At 35.5% G+C, this 22,974-nt stretch overlaps 1 protein-coding gene across 1 annotated transcript; it reads left to right on the forward strand.

Annotated features, from left to right (window-relative positions):
- The first annotated feature begins 5,193 nt into the window (after window positions 1-5,193).
- LOC131154054 (aspartyl protease family protein 2) lies at window positions 5,194-7,251 on the forward strand. The gene has a single exon (XM_058106546.1). It carries the CDS (start codon window positions 5,587-5,589, stop codon window positions 7,009-7,011), a length of 1,425 nt encoding a protein of 474 aa, XP_057962529.1. The 5' UTR covers window positions 5,194-5,586; the 3' UTR covers window positions 7,012-7,251.
- The last annotated feature ends 15,723 nt before the right edge of the window (window positions 7,252-22,974 follow it).

A 22,974-nucleotide genomic window follows, 5' to 3' on the forward strand; every position in this document is an offset into this window, starting at 1 on the left:
ATTAGAAAATATTCATTTCTCCATTTAATCATAAATAGCATTTGTAGAATTGTACTCATACCTATATAGTTATGTAATGACCCAAAAAATATTTAGGTGTAGTGATCCTAAGAAAAATAAAATAAATAAATAAATAATAAAAATGATAATAAAAATAATTAATTAATTAATATTATATATAATAAAAATAACAATTAATTAATTAATTAATTAATATTATATATATATATATATATATATATATATATTAAATGATAGCCTGAAGCTTAAAGAAGCTTCAAGAAATCAATTCCTACAGAGAAGCAGAATGCCCCCGCTGGTCTCTCACGTTCTCATCTCCGTCTCTCTTCGTTCTCTCTCCCACTCTCCTTAATTTCTCGGTTGATATTCGTACGATCAAAAATCAGAAAACACTGCTGGACTCCTTTCTCTGCCACCAACTTTTCTACCGAAGCAGATTTGTCGTAGGAGCGACGTAGGCATATCCCTTGGGGTAGGGTAAATTCTCACTCTTACCTCAATTTTTCTTAAATCCTAAGCCTAATTGACGATCGGGTACCACAACGAGAATTTAAGGATGATTCTCTACAAGTCTAGCGGAGCGGATTTCTCGTGAGGTTATCGTAAGCATAACCCCAAAATTAGGATAAGGGGGTTATTTAGGAATTAATTGTTATTTAATTATTGTAAATTTGGAAATGTTAAAGTATTGGGCATTCTGGGATTGACCTAGGGTTATGGAATTCAGGGCTCGGGTGAGCACCGCGGGAATAATTTCGGGATCCTTGCAGGTGTAGTTCAGGAAACCAGGTAAGGGGAATAAATTGTAACAGTTATTTTGGAGAATGCTGAATGAATTATTTTGTGAAAATGGAATATGATGAGTTACTTGAAAAATTTGTATATTAAAAGTATTAGACAAAAGTTGTGTGGTATATGATGTATATTAAAAATGTGAAATATAATGATGGGTAATTTCTAAGAAAATAATGAACTGAGAATTATTGATATGTTAGTGGAAAATGATGAAATGTGGTGTTTATATGTGAATAGAAATCATTTTTATGAAAATGAGAATGTGTAAATTATTGATATGGGTATTTTGAGATATATTGAAACATGTGAATTATGATATATGTTAGTATGTGAATGAAATGAGCATTGATATGAGAACATGGAAATGTGAATACAGAGTGGTGAATATGAAATTACGAAAAGAGAAATGGGAATATTGCAATGTGAAAATTCTACAATATAAATATTGAAATGTGGGAATTGAAATATGAACATTGAAATATGAATATTGAAATGAGTATACTGAAATGTGAATATAAAAAAATGAGAATATTGCAACGTGAATAATGCAATATGGAAATTGAAATGTGATGATTGAAATGAGAATACTGATTGTGAATATTGGGGAAATGTGAACATTGCAAAGTGTGAAAGCTGCAATGAGATCATTGAAATATGATTGATGAAATGTCAAAACTGTATAATGATTGTGGGTATGTGGTAATGATAACCTTGATGGATGAATATGGAAACCCTAATGATGGGTTGTGATATTGAGAACGGTACTGTTGCTAGTGGTGATAGTGCAACCACACGGTCTCATGGAGAGTGTGGTATGGGCAGTTGACTGAACTATTTAGTAGAGTTGTTGTGCCCCCTGAGTCCGGATCAAGGCTATAGGCCGACCAGTCGTACTACTGATGCATGGATGAATTTCCATTTTGATTTAACCAGGTAAGCCAATCGGCTGGAACCACCTACATTTCCACTACAGTGTGGGTGCACCTGACCAAAAGACTCACTAGCAATGGTACCGTGCTCACAATACAACCGGTCCTCAAGGTTCCTAAACCATATCATGCAATTTAAGTAATAAACACTATAACCTAGTTTCATTTCATAAGACATTCAAAAAAATTCAGTATTTTCACAAACTCATTCATTCCTCGGTATAAAATCGGTATATCATAATTTCTCGGTATTAAACCGACATATCAAAACCCTCGGTATTAAATCAGCATATCAAAACCCTCGGTATTAAATTGGCATATCAAACCCTCGGTATTAAATCGACATATCATTTTCCACATTTCCTAAAAATAGTTCAAAACCATAGATTTCAACATTTCAATAAGAAACCAACAATTTTCATTTAAGCCAAAACATCAATCTCATGTCACACTTATTTGGGTAATATACCATAATATAACAAATAGTACGGAAAAGTACAATTTACTGAAAATAAGGATATAATCATCTCTAGGTTTTAGTATATCTCAAGTATATGATTTTTAAGAAAATAGAGATGATTACCCTACTCCCGTTGACTTTTCCCTAAATACGTAACCATCAAAATCGGCATTTTCATAGACCCGATTCACCCGAAAGTCACACATAGTATTCCTATAACAAAATACTTCAGTTTAATCGGTTCTGATTCAATAAAAATCTTACATAACTTAATCCCCTCACTTGTTTGCTGGAAAAATCTGCCTAAAACCCTTGAAGAACCGAAACCCTAACTTCCAAACCTGCTGCCCGAAAGTGAACTGGCAAGCCGAGAGAGGAGGGAGAGATAATCGGAGTGCGAGGATGGGCTTCGAGTGATCTTAGAGAGAGAGAGAGAGAGAGAGAGAGAGAGAGAGAGAGAGAGAGAGAGAGAGAGAGAGAGAGAGAGAGAGAGAGAGAGAGAGAAATGAGAGTTATAAAAAAATGTATTACTTAGCCCTTAAGTAACTCGGTCCATAGGAAAATCGTTGACAGTTTAGCCATCTACCAAACCAAAAGTGCTCTCAGTAGTTTACCTGCAGGAAAACCATCGACGGTTTTTTCTGGGCTCCCTAAAACCGTCGACAGTTTGGTCCTACTCCAAATCAACTTCCCTCTTTTCTTTTCTTTTCTCTTCTTTTTTATTTATTTCTTATATTTTCTTGGTTTGAGTTACTACATATTAGGTGTATTGATTTGTTCAAGTTATTAAAAGAATCTTTACGTCAATAATTAGAGGAGAGTTGGAAGTTTTGAAGTTGACAATAAGCACACATATATTGGTTTAAAAGTCGTATCCTAGTTATCTATATAAATTAAAATTTCTAAGAGGATAGTCCAACTTCAAATAAATAAAGTTTGGCATGTTTAAAGTTCTTATTATATAAAGAACTTTAAAATAACTTCTTATTTTTGGTAGTTTTTATTATAAGTATTACTATTCTTATGTAATGAGAAACTCATAATTATGGTTTAATTTAGCAACCTTGTAATTTAATGAATAGTAACTATTAGATGTTGTGAAAATTTATAACGTTACATTTGGGAGAATGAAATTCGGACCTTGGATTTGGATTCGGAAATATTTGGACAAATTTCAATACAATTATATATTATATTTTATTCAAATTCAATACAAATCCAAAAATTATTTTTAATAATATTTTTTTTCCAAAAATTCAAATATTGAATATATAATATTGCATAAATATATAAATATATTTAATAAATTAAATATTTAATTTATACATGTTAAATTTATTATTTTAACCTACATAAAGCCAAAAGAGGCCTCATGAACAAAAAGATGTAGACCTCCTTAAGGCTTCAAAAAGCTCATCTATGTACCTCCTTGAGGTTTCATAAAAAGGGTCTCCCTTGAGATTTTATAAGATTCTGCATCACGTGACATTTAATTTTTGGGGTATGTCCTCTTTTAATAATTTATATAATATGTTTCAGATAAATATATTTATCAAATTATAAGAACAATAATTTATATATTTAATAACTTATTATGATTAAATTTTTACAAATTAAAATAATTTTTTGCTTAATTTTAATTTCTTATAATTTTCATTTATTTATTTATACTAGAGAGTGAAATTAATATGTCTAGATTTATTCAAAATTGATTACTTATTATAAATGTGAATAGCTAGAGACTACACTACAACTACAATTTTTTAATCAATTTGTAACTTTAAACTATGACCCTAAGGTCATATTCACTCTCACTCCTTGTTTGGTATGCTATTTGGCTTATAAATTAAACTCTTTCTTTCAATATAAATAGTGATGGTCGGATTTGAATTAGGTCATAAATGGGATATAAAAGGATTCTCGTTGAGAAATATATGATATATTTTTTAATTTTTTTTCTTTAATATTTCACTACAAATGAGTTAATTTTTTTTTTCTTAAAAAAAAACAAAGCTCATTACTCATTTATTATTTTCTCATTAATATCTTAACAAATGTGTGCTAAAAACTTAAAATTTTAAAACGACGCCTATTTATTATTTTTCACTTTAATGCTTAAACAGTGTGACTTGAAATTTTTTTAAAAAACCGACACCTATAACCTACTAATCATTATTCCTTCTTATATTTAAAAAAATATGGTTATACATATAATTTGTACCTTATCTTTATTCTTTTAACACACACATAATATTATACATGCATCAAATAATCTGATTTACTTATATATAGAATCTAATATTTTTTTTAATTACAAATTAAAAAATTATCCAACAAGGTCGAGTACCGAATCTAACTAATTAAGCAGTTAATCAATTAAGTTAGGTTAATTTGACCCGTTTAAAAACATATTATCCATCTTAAACATAAACATGAATTAAATAGACAAGTAATTACAAGTATCCATTCATCATTCATCATTGAACCATTTTGCGGCTAGCTCTTTATTTTATTTTATTTTATTTTATTTTATTTGATAACGTTGGAACTCCAGCCAACGACAAGTCTTTGGACTCCACCACCAAACCCTTGAAACAACGTTCTCCTCCGCCACTGTTCAGGTAAAATTTCAAATGTGGACATGCTTTCATTCGTCGATTAGACGTTCATCAAATTCCAGACCCAGGACCCATCATAGTTTACCACGACAAGGATTGCTCCGCATCAAGCTCTTTAACATGACTGTAATAGTCAATTGGATGCATATATTGTACTGGGATGCACAAAAAGACTCTCTATCTCTCTCGTGTGAATGGGTGACTATACATATCACATGAGATTGAAAGAGCATATTCCCTAACCACACTTTCATCAAATCCAAAACCCATCCAAAGTATTTGTACACTAGTCTAGTGTACTGCTTGCTAATTGAATCACATCGTTTGGTTTTTCTTTTCCAGCGCGGAGAGGGAGAGCTAGGCAGTGGACCATGATGAGATGGCCTCCACACCCGGACCGGACCAGATCCATGCACGCCCAGCTAAAGTCCACAGTCCACGCCTACGGAGACAACTGCACGTGGCCCACCTCCATTCGTCCCGCTTTGCATGTCTTCGGGCATCATTGGATACTAAACGCCCCCCACACTAGACTCCCCCCACGCCCATCGAGGCAAAGGCATCTCTGACCGTCATTTTTCAAAAACCCTTCATCGTGCGGTCCCCCGTTCCCCTTTGAATCTGTGATTTATACACACACATATCATACCGTACGTAGTCCTTACCTCACCTCCACCGTATACTATACTCTATACTGCATACTATATCTATACAGTACGCCTCTCCCTCTGTCTCTCTCTCGCTCTCTTTAAAGCCACAGAAAATGTCCAGCCTCTTTTCTTTTCCCCCATCAACAATGGTGGCATTGTCCTCTCTCCTCCCTCTCCTCCTCCTATTCTTCACTTCTGCAGATCTCTGCTCCACCCAGCCCGTCAGAGGAAACGCTACCGGCGCCGGCGCCGGCCAGACGACTGCCGAGTACTTGAGGCTCCCATTGCTCCACAAAATCCGACACACCACCCCATCCGAAGCTCTCTCCCTCGACGCCCACCGTCTTTCCGTCCTCTTCTCGGTGCTCCACCCCCACCGGGCTTTCAAATCCCCGATTGTCTCCGGCGCCTCCGCCGGCTCCGGCCAGTACTTCGTCGAGCTCAAGCTCGGAACCCCGCCTCAGAGCCTCCTCCTAGTAGCCGACACCGGCAGCGATCTCATCTGGGTCAAGTGCTCCGCCTGCCGCAATTGCTCCGCCCACCAACCCGGATCCGCCTTCTTGGCCCGCCATTCGACCACATTCTCCCCCAGTCACTGCTACGACTCGGAGTGTCGACTCGTTCCCCACCCGAAACGCGGCCGTTGCAGCCACACCCGCCTCCACAGCCCCTGCCGCTTCGAGTACTCCTACGTCGATAGGTCCCGCACCGCCGGGTTCTTTTCCAAAGAAACGACGACGTTGAACACTAGCTCCGGCAAAGAAGCTCATCTGAACAAGCTCGCTTTCGGGTGCGCGTTTCAGATTTCGGGTCCCAGCGTTACGGGTTCGAGCTTCAACGGAGCACATGGAGTGATGGGTTTGGGTCGAGGCCCCATTTCGTTTGCTTCCCAGCTGGGTCATCGGTTCGGGAACAAGTTCTCCTACTGTCTCATGGATTACACCCTCTCTCCACCGCCCACTAGCTACCTCTTGATCGGTGGGTCCCAACGGCCCATCACCGTTGGATCAAGAACGACCTTCACGCCTTTACTGATCAATCCTGTGTCTCCCACATTCTACTATATCGGCGTCGTGGGGGTTTTCGTCGACGGCTTGAAATTACGAATAAACCCTTCGGTTTGGGGCTTCGACGACCTAGGCAACGGCGGGACCATCGTGGATTCGGGTACGACCCTGACCTTTTTACCCGCCCCGGCCTACCGGCGGATCTTGGCGGCATTTAAACGGCGTGTGAAGTTACCCAGTCCCGGCGCGCCAACTCAGGGCTTCAATTTATGCGTGAACGTGTCGGGCATTGTGAAACCGAGTCTGCCCCGGCTGAGTTTCGAACTCGCCGGCAAGTCGATGTTCTCTCCTCCGGCGAGGAACTATTTCATCGACACGGAACAAGGCGTGAAGTGTCTGGCGATTCAGCCGGTGAGCTCGCCGTCGGGGATGTCGGTGATAGGGAATCTGATGCAACAGGGTTTCCTGTTTGAGTTCGATACAGATCGGTTGCGACTCGGTTTTTCGCGGCGGGGGTGTGGTCGCCCGTGACCACGACTCATTGAGTTGAGTTTGAACTCACCTTGATTTTTTAAAATATATAATATTAATATTATAATGCTGGTTACTGGGCACGTACAATTGATTATTTTTTGGACATTTGTTTTTTGTGTGATTTTATATGTTTATTTATGAATGCTTTTTTTTTTTTTTTGGGTTCTCGACAGTGAAGTGTTGTTTGCGAGGAAGAGGGTGAGATTTGAGAATGAGATATTTTGTTGGTTTTTGCCACTCTTGTGTTCACGCTTTCACGTGATTATAAAAGATGTCTGTAGTCGTATTCAAACAAAAAAAAAAAAGGAGGATTACAGCAAAACAAAACCAAACAAAAGTAAAAAAACAAACACAGAAAAAGTGTTTTAAGTTTGGTTTCTTGCAAGTGCAGCTGGAGGTTTTGGTTATTTTGGTTTTTTGAGAAAGGAGGGGAAGGTGTTACTTTGAGAATACCTAATAAATATTGATGTCATGCGATAAACTTTTTTTTTTATCTTTTTTGAAAGAATTATGCTATACGATAAGGGCCCATAATGACATAGGTCCACATGGTAGGCCCTCAATACTATTGTCCCCGATAAGCGCCTGCCATCTGAGCTCATGTCATCACGGGTCCAGACTACTGAGTATTTTTCTTTTAGAAATCCATCTTAAAATATGTGTTATTGTCTTTTTAAGACAATTCTTCATCTTATGTCTCCTTTGTCAATCTAGAATTATTCAACTAGTCAACACTTAATGGAATTTTTTCAAACTAGGTTTGAAAATAATTACAATAGGATGATATAAAGTAGACTATTTTGTGATACGTTTTGTTAAGTTAAATGAAATCATATTCGTAAAAAAAAAGACTAAACAACAATATAGTGGAATAATCTCTTCTTTGTAAATGATCCATGAAAGAGAAGACAGAAAAAAAAAAAAGAACTCAATGTTTGCCATTAATCTTTTTTTTTTTTTTTTTTAATAATTCTAGACATGGTTAGGTAATCTAATTTGTTGTTAATAGGTTTATAACCAAAATTAATAGAAGGCTAAAGTTTTAGTTTGCTTAATAGAACAAAGAAAGTACAATTATGCACAAAAAAGGTATTAGCATCTCTGTCATGCATACTTGTTTTATGAACAATACACGTTATGAATTGTCACAAACTTAACTAAAATAATTTTTAATACAAAATGTTGTCAAAGCACAATTAATGTAATAGAGGCTTACACCATTATATTGCAATAATTAAGTATGAATTTTGTTGTCCAACTTATACATTTTTTCCCTACATTTTAACAAGTAGGGTTTTGTGCCTTGTCGGTGACCATTTTGCTCAAATGACCAAAATATCCCTAATTGTCATTTTATTACAATTTTCCCTCTCCCCTTTTTTAACATCTAGTAAAATCCCAACCTTTGATATTAACTACACCCTCTGTTGTAATATGTGACTCATATGTTGAGTGAAACGCATGTACAAAGAGAAAACATGGTAGAAAATAGTGAAACTAGTTTGCAAGAGGAAATCAATGACGGTTTGCTAAAACTGTTGATGGGTTTGTCCAGGTGCAGAAGAAACAATCAATGGATTTGCTGTGTTACATCGACTGTTTGGTCTCGGTTTTAAATCGTCGATGGTATATCTGAAACCGTCGACCGTTTTGCTAAGTTACCCAGTGCTAATTTTCATATTTTGAATTGGGAAGTTATATAAGTTGGGTTTTTGGGGGTGGGGGGAACCTCCGAAAGGGTTATATATACATGTTGTATAATGTAACTCTGAGTCTTTGGATAGAAGATAGTGAAAATTCATTGTTGTTTTCTCCCGTGGATATAGACATTATCGAACCACGTAATTCTTTTTGTCATTATTTTATTGCTTTCATAAAATCTACGTGATTGTATTTTCTATATATTTCACTATTGGTTGCTGCATTTTGCGATTCGATATTCCACTGTGCATTAATTTGCGCAACAAATTGGTATCAAAGCATTTGGTTACAATGACTTCTGAAATTTCTTCTACAAAGTTTGATGGAATGAGAAATTTCGGACTATGACAAAGAAGGGTTAAGGATCTATTAGTGCAGTAAGGTATGGTGAAGGTATTATAAAAAGGTTAACCAGAAGGCATGGATGAAGCAAGTTGGAAAGAGTTGGAAGCGAAGGCTGTGGCGACTATCAGGTTTTGTCTAGCTAATGACGTGTTGTATCACGTCATGGATGAGGAATCTCTTGCGGTTGTTTGATAGAAAGTTGAAATTCAGTGTATGTCCAAGTCTTTAACAAACAATTTTTATCCTAAGTAGAAGTTGCATTGGCTTAAGATGGTGGAGGGTTCGGATTTAAACCAACTGATTACGCACTTAAACTGCATAATTAGGAATTTTAATCCGAGCATTAGGGCTTCTATTTTTAATTAACTACCTAATTAATCTTAATATTCTAACAAAGTGCCCTATTTATAATTTCTGAGTTTTATTGAGCAATTTATGAATTTTTAACATTTTTTTTTATCCGGCATCAGTTCGTAAATTGACATAACTTTTTGTCCGAGCTCTGATCGAGACGATTTGAAATCCCGAAGAAAGATGAGAAGATTATTTACAACTTTTTTGTTTTAAGTTTTGAGATAAACGGGCTCCAAGATGATCAAAATTGGCGTCGTTACCTTTGATGTGACCAAGCCATGCAAGCCGGATCGGGTCATCTTGCTGGGTCGTGCTAGGGCAAGCCCTCCCCCTCCTTATTTATTTCTTTTTTTTTCCTGCTCTGGTGTGCCCCCACGCACCCTCACTCTCCCTTACCCCCTCTCCCAGATTTCTCTCTCTCTCTCTCTCTCTCTCTCTCTCTCTCTCTCTCTCTCTCTCTCTCTCTCTCGTTTTCTCTCCTCTTCTCGATCTCTCTCTCTCTCTCTCAGCCCTTAGCTTCATTCTCTCCCTCTCTCTCAATCTCTGCCCTTCCTTCTCGAACCCTCCCATTCTCTCTTTCTCTCTCCCTCAATCTCTGTCCCCCTAACTTTCTCGGCATCTCTTTTCTTCTCTCGATTCCTCTTCTTTGCTTTCCCTCTCTTACTCTCCCTTGGCTCTGCTCCATAACACCAGACCATCCTAGCTGCATAGCCCCACTGCTTTGGCCACCTACCAGCAGCCACACTCAGTCGAGACCTAAGACCTCCAACTCCGAAAGCTGTTTTTGTTCCTCTCTGCAGCTGCCAGCAACAACCATAAGCACCTCTAGCTCTGCTTCAGCGTAGCAGGGACCTGCACCAACCTCCTCTGCTGCACGCCCAATCTAGACATCTATAGCCACAACACCGCTGAGATCAGCCACAATCGAAGAACTCCACACTCTCGGCTACTAGTCCCCTCTGCTGCTACTTTCATAACTGAGAAACTGCTCCACCCACCAGATTTCCAACACTAGGCCACGGCCAGCTAAGCCCTCCAACAACCATCCATCCACGGCTCTCTCTCTCTCTCTCTCTCTCTCTCTCTCTCTCTCTCTCTCTCTCTCTCTCTCTCTCCCCCTTGCTTCTCTCTCATCGTTTCTTTGTTTCTTTTTTTTTTTTTATTACTTAGTTTAGGATTGTTAAATTCGTATTGAACTTTATTAAAAGTTTTGGACTTTGAATATTGTTTGGGATTTTTTTTCATTAAAATTGAAGTATTTACGTAGGAATTTTATTATTAGTAAAGTATTTATTTATTTATTTATTCTCAATTAAATTCTCTAGTAGATTTAATAAATGTGTCGAATTATTTAATTAGCTTGGTAAAGCTCGACTTGATTCTAAAAAAAAGAGGAAAAAGAATAAAATACAAAAAGAAAAAAATTTGTTTTAGAAATTAAATTAGTTGTCTTCTTTTTCAAGATTTAATCTTTGTTGAAGCCCAATTTAGTTTAGGTTAGCCTTATTAAAGTTTTCGTTTTTATCGTGTTCAGTTATCGTTTGAGTTGTTTAAGAGTTAAATTTTTGTTTGTTTTTGCGTTTTGGTTCAAGTTCCTAATTTTGTTAAAGATCTTATTTTTATTATTCACGGTTGTGTCTGATTGAGTCTCCATTGTTGCGTGTTTTAATTATTTGTTTAAAATTACTGTCTTTAATGTTTATTCCGAAGTTTAACACGTGTTTCAATGTTTTCCTGATTAGACGTAGGGTTTTCGTTCTTGTTATTTAATTTAGTGCATGCTAGGGCATTGATAATTAATATTTTTTTCCAAAAAATCCAACGTCGGTCGACCGTTGTAAGCCCTAATTTGACCCTAAAGCTATTCTAAAAACTTTGTGTGATTTTAGTCTTTTTAGAAAAAGGTTTTTGGTGAAATGTTAGGAGTCCTATGGTCAACCTATGGTCATCTGAGCATTCAAACATATCATGCAGATGCATGCATTATTACAAACTAAGTGATAAAAACTTAAATGCATATACAATAAAAAATAAACAAATGTCTTCGTCTTTTCTCTTCAAGACTTCATGGAAAACACCCGAGTGTGTAGTCCTTATGTCTCTTCTGGCTTCCATTTTCCTCTTTTATGTGTGCATACCAAATTATGAACTTATTCAAAATACTAGGCCCACACATGAGACACTTGTGTTTGTCAATATCAAAATAGAGATCGGACTCAAAAAGCCAACATCGCCAATACGCAGTTGCTTTACCAACCTCTTATGGTTAGTCAACCGATCTAGGACAATTTGAAAAAAAAAAAAAATTGTATGTTTTCTTTTTATTGTCTAGTTCCTTTGGTCTTGCCATGTGTCCTTGATCATTAACAGGTATCTTGCAATTGTCAGGAATGTGGTAACTACCCTATCTTGCACAAGGTAGTTAAGTTAGTTCAATTTTAAATTTATTATTTAAATTTTGAATTATTTTCCCTCTAATTGGGTGGTCTATAAATTGACTACCTTGGGCCTTTCCAAAATAGGGAGTTCATTCTCCAAATTCCTTCTTCCCTCCATTTGTTTTTATGTATCCATCTCATATACCATTTTTATTTTTTATTTTTTTTCATTCCACTTCTTTCATATTTTCTTGTGAGTTTAGTGCCTTTCCCACTATCATTTCATGATATTTCATATCAAGTCAGTTCCATACTTTCCTTTTAAAATTTGTAATGCATGTTTTATTCTACATTTTTTTTCTAAATATGTATGTTCGGTTTTATGTATTGCGCATGTGTATATCTCTATGAAGCACGCATTGGTTAAATTAGAGTGTAATTTGTGTTTTCTTAAAAAATGAGCATGTTTTATAAAGCAATTTGCATGGGTTTTTTTTTTTTTTTTTTAAATGTTTCCACATTTGCATGTGTCTAAAGTTTTTGCTAGTATGTTATCTAGGGGTGTCTTAGAGTATAATAATAGATTCTAGCATCCATAATTGCATGAAATTATTCTACTTCAAGTTATCTTGTAGGTAGTTGAACACACTCAAAGGGACGATTGGCTAGTAGTTATTGCATGCAGGCAGTCGACCTCCCATTAAGTGGCAAGCTCCTTCCCTTCACTCAATGTCAAAAACTAAATACCCACAATTTGTCAATGGCAACAGTTTCAATCTCATTTTCATTCAAGATCGAGAGATCCACTTTGATACCAATGTTATGAATGTGGTGTTCTCAATGGTTGAAAGGAACCCCCCTTACCAAAATCTTCCTAAATTGTTAAGGATTCACACTTGTGTGGCACTAAGACTACATACAATCCAACCCATCCTACTCATCCTTATCCAAGGAAAAACTCTAGTGTCTAACCTAGTGGTCAAGTCCTATAGCTTGACAACCCTTGAACCAACTAAAGTCATCACTAAGAAACATGGACTCGAACTGTAAGGAAAATAACTCACATTCCACCGGTATTGAGGGTAACTCTCATCCCCATCATCCCCTTACCATAATTAGGGTCTTAAATGGTATCGCCCAAATGAATAACTAACAGCTGAGAAGGACATACACCCAAACCTTCGAGATAAGAGTACTCACTTGATCCCATTCCAAAATAGATCATTCGTGCGGCTTTAAATCCCATACGAAAGCCTAGGACATCCCTTGATGATGTCATGAGCCGCCCCTAAGTGCTGCTTCGGGTTGCTCACTTAGTACCCATCAAGATATCAGGAGAGGTAGGAGACACACTTGGTGCACTCCCCAAGAATCATCTCTGAAGTATTCTTAGTGACATACATGTAACCATTAGGGATCTAATGATCATGCATTTTAGATTTAAGAGCACCACAATCAAAACTAACTAAACCAACCACAATGTCATAGAGACATATTGAAACCCTCCCAATAACAACCACACAGTCGCATCCAATTAACATACCATACCTCCAAGTTGATATTTATACACCAAAACCATGTGTTAGGGTCACAAAACTCTAAGACCCTAGCATTACGCAAGGTGTACAAAAAATGAACCAAAAATAAACAAAATTCCTTACTAAAATAAAGTGGACTCAGAAGTTGTTAAAAAGAAAAGAAGACTTTGAGTGGGGTCCCTGAGAGCTCAAAGTGGAGGTGGACAAAATCGGGTGCATACAATGCACACACATAATTGGAATAACCATTTTCAAAATAGGGATGATAGGCTTGTTAATTAGCTGATCATCAAGTTTTAATGTAAATAATAAGCATAAAGATCATAGTGAATTTGATCTTGCCCCAATAATGTATCTTTGAATCTTGCTTTTTCCTTCCATAAATATCTCATGGTCTTCTCCATTGGAATGAGCTTGAGCGGTTGGTTATAATTCAAGGTCCTAGACTAAATCTTCTAGTTTTTAGGAGAATCCTAACATGCCTATAATGTAATTCTAATTGGAAGGACATGTTAACTAAGTTTATAAAGTGCACTCCTTTGGTATGATCTTTATGCTAGGTTCTTCTTAGGTCATTAACGTGCCTTTTGTATATGTACAGAGTCTTGTTCATTAGTTGGAGGCTTGACCTTTTTTTTTTTTTTTTTTTTATTGCATTCTTGCAATTGCAAAAACATTTTAACTCACACAAGAAATGGGAATGGCACAACTATTCTCATATATTAACTATTACCAAATAACCTTAAGGTCTAAGTTAGTGAGTTTAGGTGGGCGCATTGAAAGCAAAAGTGGCTAGTTCCTAGCTTCTATAGATTTAATATTCTATGATTCTCAGTTGGCAACTATTTAAATTGTGTCCCTCTTGTTGTTATGACTTAGATGTGGATCTGCATGTATATATATATATATATATATATATATATATATATATATATATATATATATATGATAATTGGTATTAACTAGTGTCACTAAATGCGCCAAAAAGATGTTTTATAAGAAAATTCTTATAATGAATGTAAATGAGAAGGGAAATATTGGAAAGCTTACTTTGTAAGTCTTCTTTCTACGTATGCATGATTTGAAAAAAAAAAAATATGGTGCTATCACATAGTTATTCACTTCATCCATTTGATGATCAACAAACAAGGCACTGCAAGTTTTATCACAACAATATCTTAATACTTTCCTTGTTTTCACTAGAGTGTTGGACATGTAGTATGAATTTTAATATTGTGAGGAGCTAGATAGTGTGATATAGTGTATCTATGTCCTACTCAATGCAAACTACACTTGTCAATTGGGAGTATAATGTGGCAATAGAAGAGATTTTAATGCACTACGCCCAATTGCACATAGATTGATAAGGAAATATTTATAAGGACACCACATTTTGACCAAAATTTCACAAAATCTCAATAATATGAGTGATTCAAAAGTTGAGGAAAAACATACAAATTCATATTTTGAGAAAAAAAAAAAAAAAAAAAAGACAATAGTCAAAAGATATGCAAAAACGTGTTTCTAAAAATTTAGTCATTAGAAGCTAGAAAAGTAAAATTTCAAAATCAGCCAATCTCGGTGCACTAGGTGTCACTTGTTGTTTACGGTGTGACTCTTATACTTTGGATTTCATAAAAAAAAGAAGGAAGAAAAACATAAAGGGGCAGCACAGCAGGGACTCTTCAACGAGTGTCTTGTGCTCGTCGACGAGTAGATCCCGAGAGTAGAAAAATCTCAGAGTTTTGGAGATACAGAGAGCAGAAAAATGGGCTTGTCGATGAATCCCATGTCCTCATCGACGAGTGTCCTTCTCTAGATCGTCGACGAATCCCCAGTACTCTTTGACGAGTGTGCCAGGGCTGCGAGCAGGTTTTTGAATTTTGAATTTGAATATTGGGATGGTTAGGTAATTGTAGGGAAACCTCCGAGAGACTGTCATTCTGGGCATGTATTGAGTGAAAGTGATCATTTGAGAAGTGTATTGTGTAATTTGAGATTTACTTAGTGAAATTCTAGTGTTTCATTGCTTCCGTGGATGTAGGCTTTGCTCAACCACGTAAATCTTGTTGTTGTTCTTGTTATTTATCAATTTCTAGTTGTGTTTCATTTACTTGTTATATTTATTCCACTGTGCATTGTATTTATCGCATCCATATCTCAACAAATTGGATGGATGGGATAAATACGAAGCACAGCAAAATAAATACAACAAGTAAATGAAACACAACCAGAAAATGATAAACAACAAGAAGAACAACAAGATTTTCGTACCTCCACAAAGCCTATATCCACAGAAGCAATGGCACAAGAATTTCATTAAGGAAATCTCAAAGTATACAATACACTTCTCATATGATCACTGTCACTCAATACATGCCCAGAATGACATATATAACAGTCTCTCGAAGATTTCCCTCTAATTACCCAATAGGCCCAATGTAGTAACCCGACCCAAAAAAAAATAAAAAATAAATAAATATAAATAAATAAATAATGAATAATAAATAAATAAATAAAATTTAAAAAATAATAATAATAAATAAATAAACATAAAATAAATAAATAAATAAATAAAGAGATATTTTGGAGAAGATATTTTGAAAAGAGATATTTTGAGATATTTATATATAAATATCTTGGAGGAGATATTTATTTAGATTACTTAAAGACTAAGTTAGGTTTTGTTGGCCTGGTTGAATGTCTAGGAAGGGGGGGGGGGGGGGTGGGTGAATATACTTTCTTCAAAAATGTGCTAACTTTCTACAACTACAAAGATCTTACCAAGAGCAAGTGTATAAAATTGCAGTGTAAAGATGCAAGAAATCACAATAATAATAAATGAGATATGAAAGAAGAGAATATGAACACAAAGATATTTACATGGTTCGGCCCTTCGCCTACGTCCACGCCTTGAGACCAACTCAAGGATTCCCAAAATCCACTATAATCCTCCCTCGGGCGAAGAAGCCAATACACAGCAGCTCACCAAGAGCTTTCAACAAGGTGCTCACTTAGAGACACCCAACAATGGCTCACAAAGAGCTTTTCTTAACAAGAAGTAGATGAGAAATAAATGTAAAGTTGAATACTCCCTTTGAGCTGATTACAACAATAAAATCCTTACTCAATGTCCCCATGTCAATAGAGTAGAAGCAAGACTAAGAGTGGCAAGAAGAGGGAAAGTGAGTGTATGAGCAAAACCTAGAAAGTTGACAACACCAATGAATGATCTTTTTGCAATATGAATTTTCTAGGTTGGAAGTAAAAGCTATTTACTCCTATTTATACACTAAATGGCGAGTGCAACGCTGGAGAGCCGTTGGACATTTATGAATGTAAGACAAGATTCAAAATGGCCATTCTGCAGCATTTAACGTTCGTTGCTGCCTGACGTTCGTCGACGAAGCCCTGTGTTTGTCGATGAGTTGCTGGTTCTAAATTCTCGTACCTCTCAGTATATTTTCGTCGACGAGAACCTGTGTTCATCGACGAGTTCTTCATTACATTCGTCGACGAAGACCTGTGTTCATCGACAAGTTATGTCTCTGAATTTAGATGCCCCTCGGTATCTTTTCGTCGACGAGAACCCTGTGTTCGTCAATGAAGTTTGTCTACACTCGTCGACAAAGCCCTGTGTTCGTCGACGAGATCCTTCTTCTTAAAATTTTGTCTTTTAAGTTCTAAGAAGGTTCTTGTCCGTTTGGGAGTTTCTTTATACACTTTTAAATCACTTTAGTAGTATTTTGTTGTGTGTGTGTGATACGCCACTTTCTTGCTCTTAGTATTGAGTTTCACTCTATGTACAAGATATTTACAGGATGGTATCTCTTTTTATTTACACACTCATTTTTCAGATGACTTTGTATATTTGTGTATCGTCCGTGAATGCATTGAGAGACTTGTGCTTCTGGTCATGGCATGAGTTGCTTTGACTGTTTGTTGGTTTAGATGCCATTATGTATACCTGAAAACATGTCTTAAAGAAACGTTAGTGACCTTAAGAGCAGCTAATGGGTTGTTAGCATCAAAACACAGTAGGAATGAAAGACCTTTAACTATTTGGTCTAACATGTTTTATTCTATAAATTCTCTTATTCTCTCTCTCTCTCTCTCTCTCTCTCTCTAAGATCCTTCGCCGTTCGTCATCCGTTTCCAAAAATAGAGGGTACTGCGTATATCAGAAGAGGAAACTTTACAATTTTAGCGGATCATATCGTTGTTTCGGAGATTTTCATGTCTTTCCCAAAAATCGAGGTAGGGATCTAATCTTAGTTTTGATTGGATATTTGGATAGTAGTAAAAAATATAGTAAGATTATGTTTTGTGGTTTTAGGTTTTCGGGATTTTGGGTTGTTGGTTTGGATCATTTCCAAACGTAGTTTCGTTTCGAGTTTAAGGTACGGGAAATTTGATTACAACAGTATATTTGGAAAACTAAACCGCTAAAAAGCTAGTTTATACTTATATGTATGATTCAATTGTTTATTTGCTAAATTCTACGGAGTAGAAATGCCGATTTTATAATTTTTTGATTTTTGGTAAAAACGAGGATTTTTGCTCATGATCTCCAAATTTTACGAAAAACACTTATTTGCATTTATATTGTAATAGGAGATGTTTGAATTATTTACTTTTCCTTTTAAACAATGTTTACTGGATTTATATCATTTAGCGGATTTTTGGATTAAACTCGTGTGATATATGTTGAAATGGAAATGTATGAATTTTCTATACTATTGATATAGATTATGGGAACGAAGTTCCAATATTGATATACTGATTATGTGAAAAATAGAGGCCAGTGTTACACCGAGCAGAATCAGTAAAGAGGGGTAAACTAAGTGGATAGGCATTGGTTTGAACCTAATGAGATTATCTGAAATTTTGAAAAATACTAGAATTGCACAGGTTACTATATTTTGCTATAAATTGTATATAGGATACTGGAACCACAGCTTGTGACCGAAAAGAAGTTTAAAGAAACTTCATTTGAAAAAAAGGGGTTGAAAAATACTCCAGTACGGGAGTTGAAATAAACTCCTAGGGCTAGGTACCGATGCCGGCACGTTAAGTGCAACCATACTTGACAAAATCGGTATGGATAGTACAAGTGCAACCATACATGAGAAAATCAGTATGGGTACATGAGATGGTTGTCCTGCGAGGAGTTAGTAAGTTTTTGGTAAAAATAAACCAGGGGGCGTTCGGACCATAAGATGCCTGACTTTATCTGCACGAACAGGGCACTGTCAGAGGCAATCGGTGCATAACCTGTGCCACGGGGTAAAATAGGCATTTTTTCATATAAAGCGAGGGGTGTTCTAATAATCATATGCATGATTTAAATATTTTTTATGCAGATATATGTTATACATTATAGTATTATAAACAAATGTTTCAATTATATGAGTTTGTATGAAAATGTGCATATATGCAGTCACACACTGTTGTAACACTTTCTTCCGTACTGAGATATGTCTCACCCCATTATATAGCCTTTATTTTCAGGTCCATCAGGATGTCGGTCCTAGTAGCTAGAGCGACTTGGAAGATCGTTTTTGGATTATAGTATAAGTAAAATATGTGGATTAAATGTAGTTGGAACATTTTTCTTCTGGGGGTTGTATAAGCAGTTTTCGTTTTGAATCTGGATGATTGTATATTGAGGATATAATAGTAAACTCTGGTATGAGTCTAGTAGAAATCCCAATGGATGTTTATGTTTTTCCGCAACATTTACATCGTAATTATGTATGATTTACACCCGTATGTCCCTGTTTAGGGTGGGTTGTTTATGTATCTTGAACAGGTACAAGTATATTTGTATGATTAGTAGCTACCTACACCCACACATAAAGGGTCGGGTCGTTACACCCAACATTCAAATTCAAAATTCAAAAAACTACTCGCAGCCCAAGCGCACTCGTTGATGAGTACAAGGGATTCGTCGACGATCTAGAGAAGGACACTCGTCAAAGAAAATAGGACATTCGTCAAGGAGCCCATTTTTCTGCTCTCGGTATCTCCAAAACTTTGAGATTTTTTTGCACTCGGGATCTACTCGTCAACGAGCACAGGGCACTCGTCGACGAGTCCCTGCTATGCCGCCCCTTGATGTTTTTCTTCCTTGTTTGTTTATGAAATCCAAAGTATAAAAGCCACACCATAAACAACATCACTTATCAAGATGATTGAATATAAATTCTATATTTTGTAAGACAAACTATTTTCTTAGTATGGAAATTTTTTTTTCTCAAGTTTGAAATTGAAACCTAATGATTTTTGGATTTTTTTTTTTTTTGTAAAAAGTAAAATTTTCAACCCCTTTTTCGATCTTTTGAAAAATTTAGGAAGGTAAGGGATGATCAAATTTTAGTTTAAGAGTCTAAAATTTTTTTATTAGGGGTAATATTCAATTATATGAATTTTCAAATTTTTTGAGCAAAAAACTTTTTTTTTAATAGTTTTTTTTTTTTATATTTCTCCTTTTTGAGAAAAAAGTTTCATTATTTATATGCATACATCATGACATTTTATGACGTTTTTCTTAAATAAAGAGTTGGAATATATCTAATAAGTAATTTTTGTTGGAGGAATATCTATTTTATAATTTTTTAAATTTTAGTGCTAATTTTAAGTAATTAAAGAAGAAAAAATAAAAAGAAAAAATAGAGAAAACAATAAAAATTAATGGTAAAAAATATATAAATATTTTATATCATCAAAGAGTCAAAATGAAGCATTTAATATTTTGATTGGAAGCATTAGATAAGACGACATACCTAAAAAAAAATAATTAAATAAGCAAATAAATAAAATCAAAAAATTCTTTAAAATAAGGAAAATAACTCGGGAAAGTGAAGCCCACTCTCACTACTAGGAGACTAGAGCCCATGCATCTGACCTTGTTTGGCCCTTTTTTATTTTTAAAATTTTCTTTTGAATTTTATGATCTTTTCTTCATATTTCCCATTGAGTTTTCCTTATAATCCTTACTTGTTTGAATTATTTATCCATTTTTTCATTAGGAGAAATAATTTTTTGAAAAAGTTGAAAGGTCATTTTTGCCTCTCTTTCTCTCTCTCTCTTGGTTATAAATATACCTATTGGGAGCATGGTTTTGCAAGCACTCACCCAATATTCTCCCCCTCATTCTCTTGGTTACCTTCACTTTCAACATCCCCCTTTCACTCTCCCAAATAGCGAGAACGAGTGTTAAGTGAGGAAAAGATAGAAATAAGAGGAAAGTGTGAGAAGATGGTGTGGGAGAAGGATAATTTCTTCATACTTGAAATTCTCTTTCTTCAACCTTGTTTAATCTCATTTTCATGAACAAGAGTAACATTTTTTTTTTTTTATCCAAGAAAGTGAGAAAAACCTAGAAAAAAAAAAAAAAGTAAGAAGAGTGAAGGAAAGTGAGACACAATGAGAAAGATTGAGTGGAGAGGGGTGGCAAAACATTTCTTCATACTTGAAGTTTTTACTTTTCCACTCCTCCCAATTTCATTTTCTAAACTAAGAAACTATTTTCCACCAAAAAAAAAAAAAAAACAAATAAGTAAAAAGAATTGAAGGTATAGTATCTTCCTTTTCTTTTCCATTTTGTCCCTTCTCTTGATGAACCCCTTTCTACACTCTTTTCTTTATGTCTTTATCTTAAATATTTTCACTTTTGATTTAAAGATACCTATGAAATAAAGATACTCAAGACATGAATTGAATTGATTAAGAGACCATATTTATGTAATAAACTAGTTTGTTACATTAAAATGCTATTTAATCATATCATATTATAGTCTTATATTGAGTTCATTTGTTTAAGTTTTAGAGTTCAAAATGAGTTAAAAGCATTGAAGTTGTATTTTTAAGGGTTCTTTTTAATGCACTTGGACTCACTTTTGAGGAAATTTGTTTTCTCTAATCGAAAGGTGTACATTGAGTGAATATATGACAACCTCCTAATTTGACCATACTTTGACCATCTCTCATTTTTATTACCAATTTGATTTATTTTATAAATAATAAATCATTTTCATTTTTTTGAGAGTTTAAATTTTGATGGTTGTAGGCATGCACCACTCGAACCCTTAAAAATAAAGTTATGTACAATTTTTTCCAAATTGGCAACATGGATTACACCTCTTTTTGATAGTTTTGAGATTTTACTTTGGACTCATATTTTGAACTCATTGGATTGAACGACGTGAGATACCACCCATCATTTTGAAGCCCCATATATCTAGTTTCTAAAGGTGGTATTTGTGTCTCAATTTAAGTTTTGTGGAGGAGGTTATTGGCTATTGTGCATAAGTTATTCAAATAGAGTTTACGTTTTTTTTTTTTTTTAATAAGCTCATGTTTTAGCCTTGGCTTTTAACTTTGGGATGTTCGAAGTTTTTTAAATCATATAAAAACTGTTGAGATATGAATCGTATAATGAAGATGCACAGCGGAATAAACAACAACAAGTGAATGTAAATAACACATACAATTAGAACAAGATCAACACAAAAGAACAAGATCAACACAAAGATTTAAGTGGTTCAGCAAAGCCTACATCCACGAAAGCAATGACGCACAATTTCACTAAGGAAATCAAAATGTACGCAATATACTTCAATAATGATCATTCCCACTCTCAAAATATGCCCAAATGACATATATAGAGTTTCCTCGGAGGTTTCCCCCTATTTGCCCAACCACTTAACATTCAAAAATTCAAAATATCAGAAAACTATCGCAGCCCAGGTGCCCCTTGTCGACGAACTCAGAGCCTCGTCAATGAGACCAAGAAAACCCTCCATCGACTAATATAGGGCTTTCGTCGACGATGCTAGAAGTCTAAAAATTTCCTGCTCTCGGTAATTATTCGTTGATGAGCTTTAGAGCCTTCGTCAACAAACTTCCGTTGTTCCCTCGTCGATGAGCATAGGCCCTTTGTCAACGAGTCTCTTGTGCTGCCCCCTTCATGTTTTTCCTCCTTCCTTCTTTGGTTATCAAAACAAAAGTATAAGAGCCATAAATAATAATCTCCACCTTAGCGATTATATGCCTCTTAGAAGAATCTCAAAAACATGAACTATTTCATTTTGAACTTAAAAACACTTGGTTACGTATGTCTCCCTTCTATCACTTGGAGACATGGAGTAAGTCCAAGCAATGCTTGAACTTCTCTGAAGTAACTAATTTGGTCAGAATCTCTGCTGCATTATCAGAAGTGTGAACTTTCTCCAACATAAGTTCACCTAAAGCCATTAATTTTCACTCTGTGGAACCTCACATCAATGTTCTTGGTCCTAGCATGGTATACCTGATTCTTCGCCAAGTAAATGACACTCTGACTATCACAATGCAGCACTACACCATCTTATTGTAACGCCATCTCTTTAACTAAACCAGTAAGCCATTAGGCGTCCTTTGCAGCTTCAGCAACTTCAATACACTCCGCCTCAGTCATGGAAAACGCAACCAGAGATTGTACCATGGATCTCCAACATACTGATCCTCCTACAAGGGTAAACACATATCCCATTGTAGACCCTCTTTCATCCATATCTCCAGCATAATTTGCATCAACAAGCCCCATAACTAAAGGACAACCCTGTTGCTTGTCGAACATGATGTCATATCCTGATGTACCC

Source organism: Malania oleifera, chromosome 4, assembly GCF_029873635.1.
Source record: "Malania oleifera isolate guangnan ecotype guangnan chromosome 4, ASM2987363v1, whole genome shotgun sequence".
Classification (NCBI taxonomy): Eukaryota; Viridiplantae; Streptophyta; class Magnoliopsida; order Santalales; family Ximeniaceae; genus Malania; species Malania oleifera.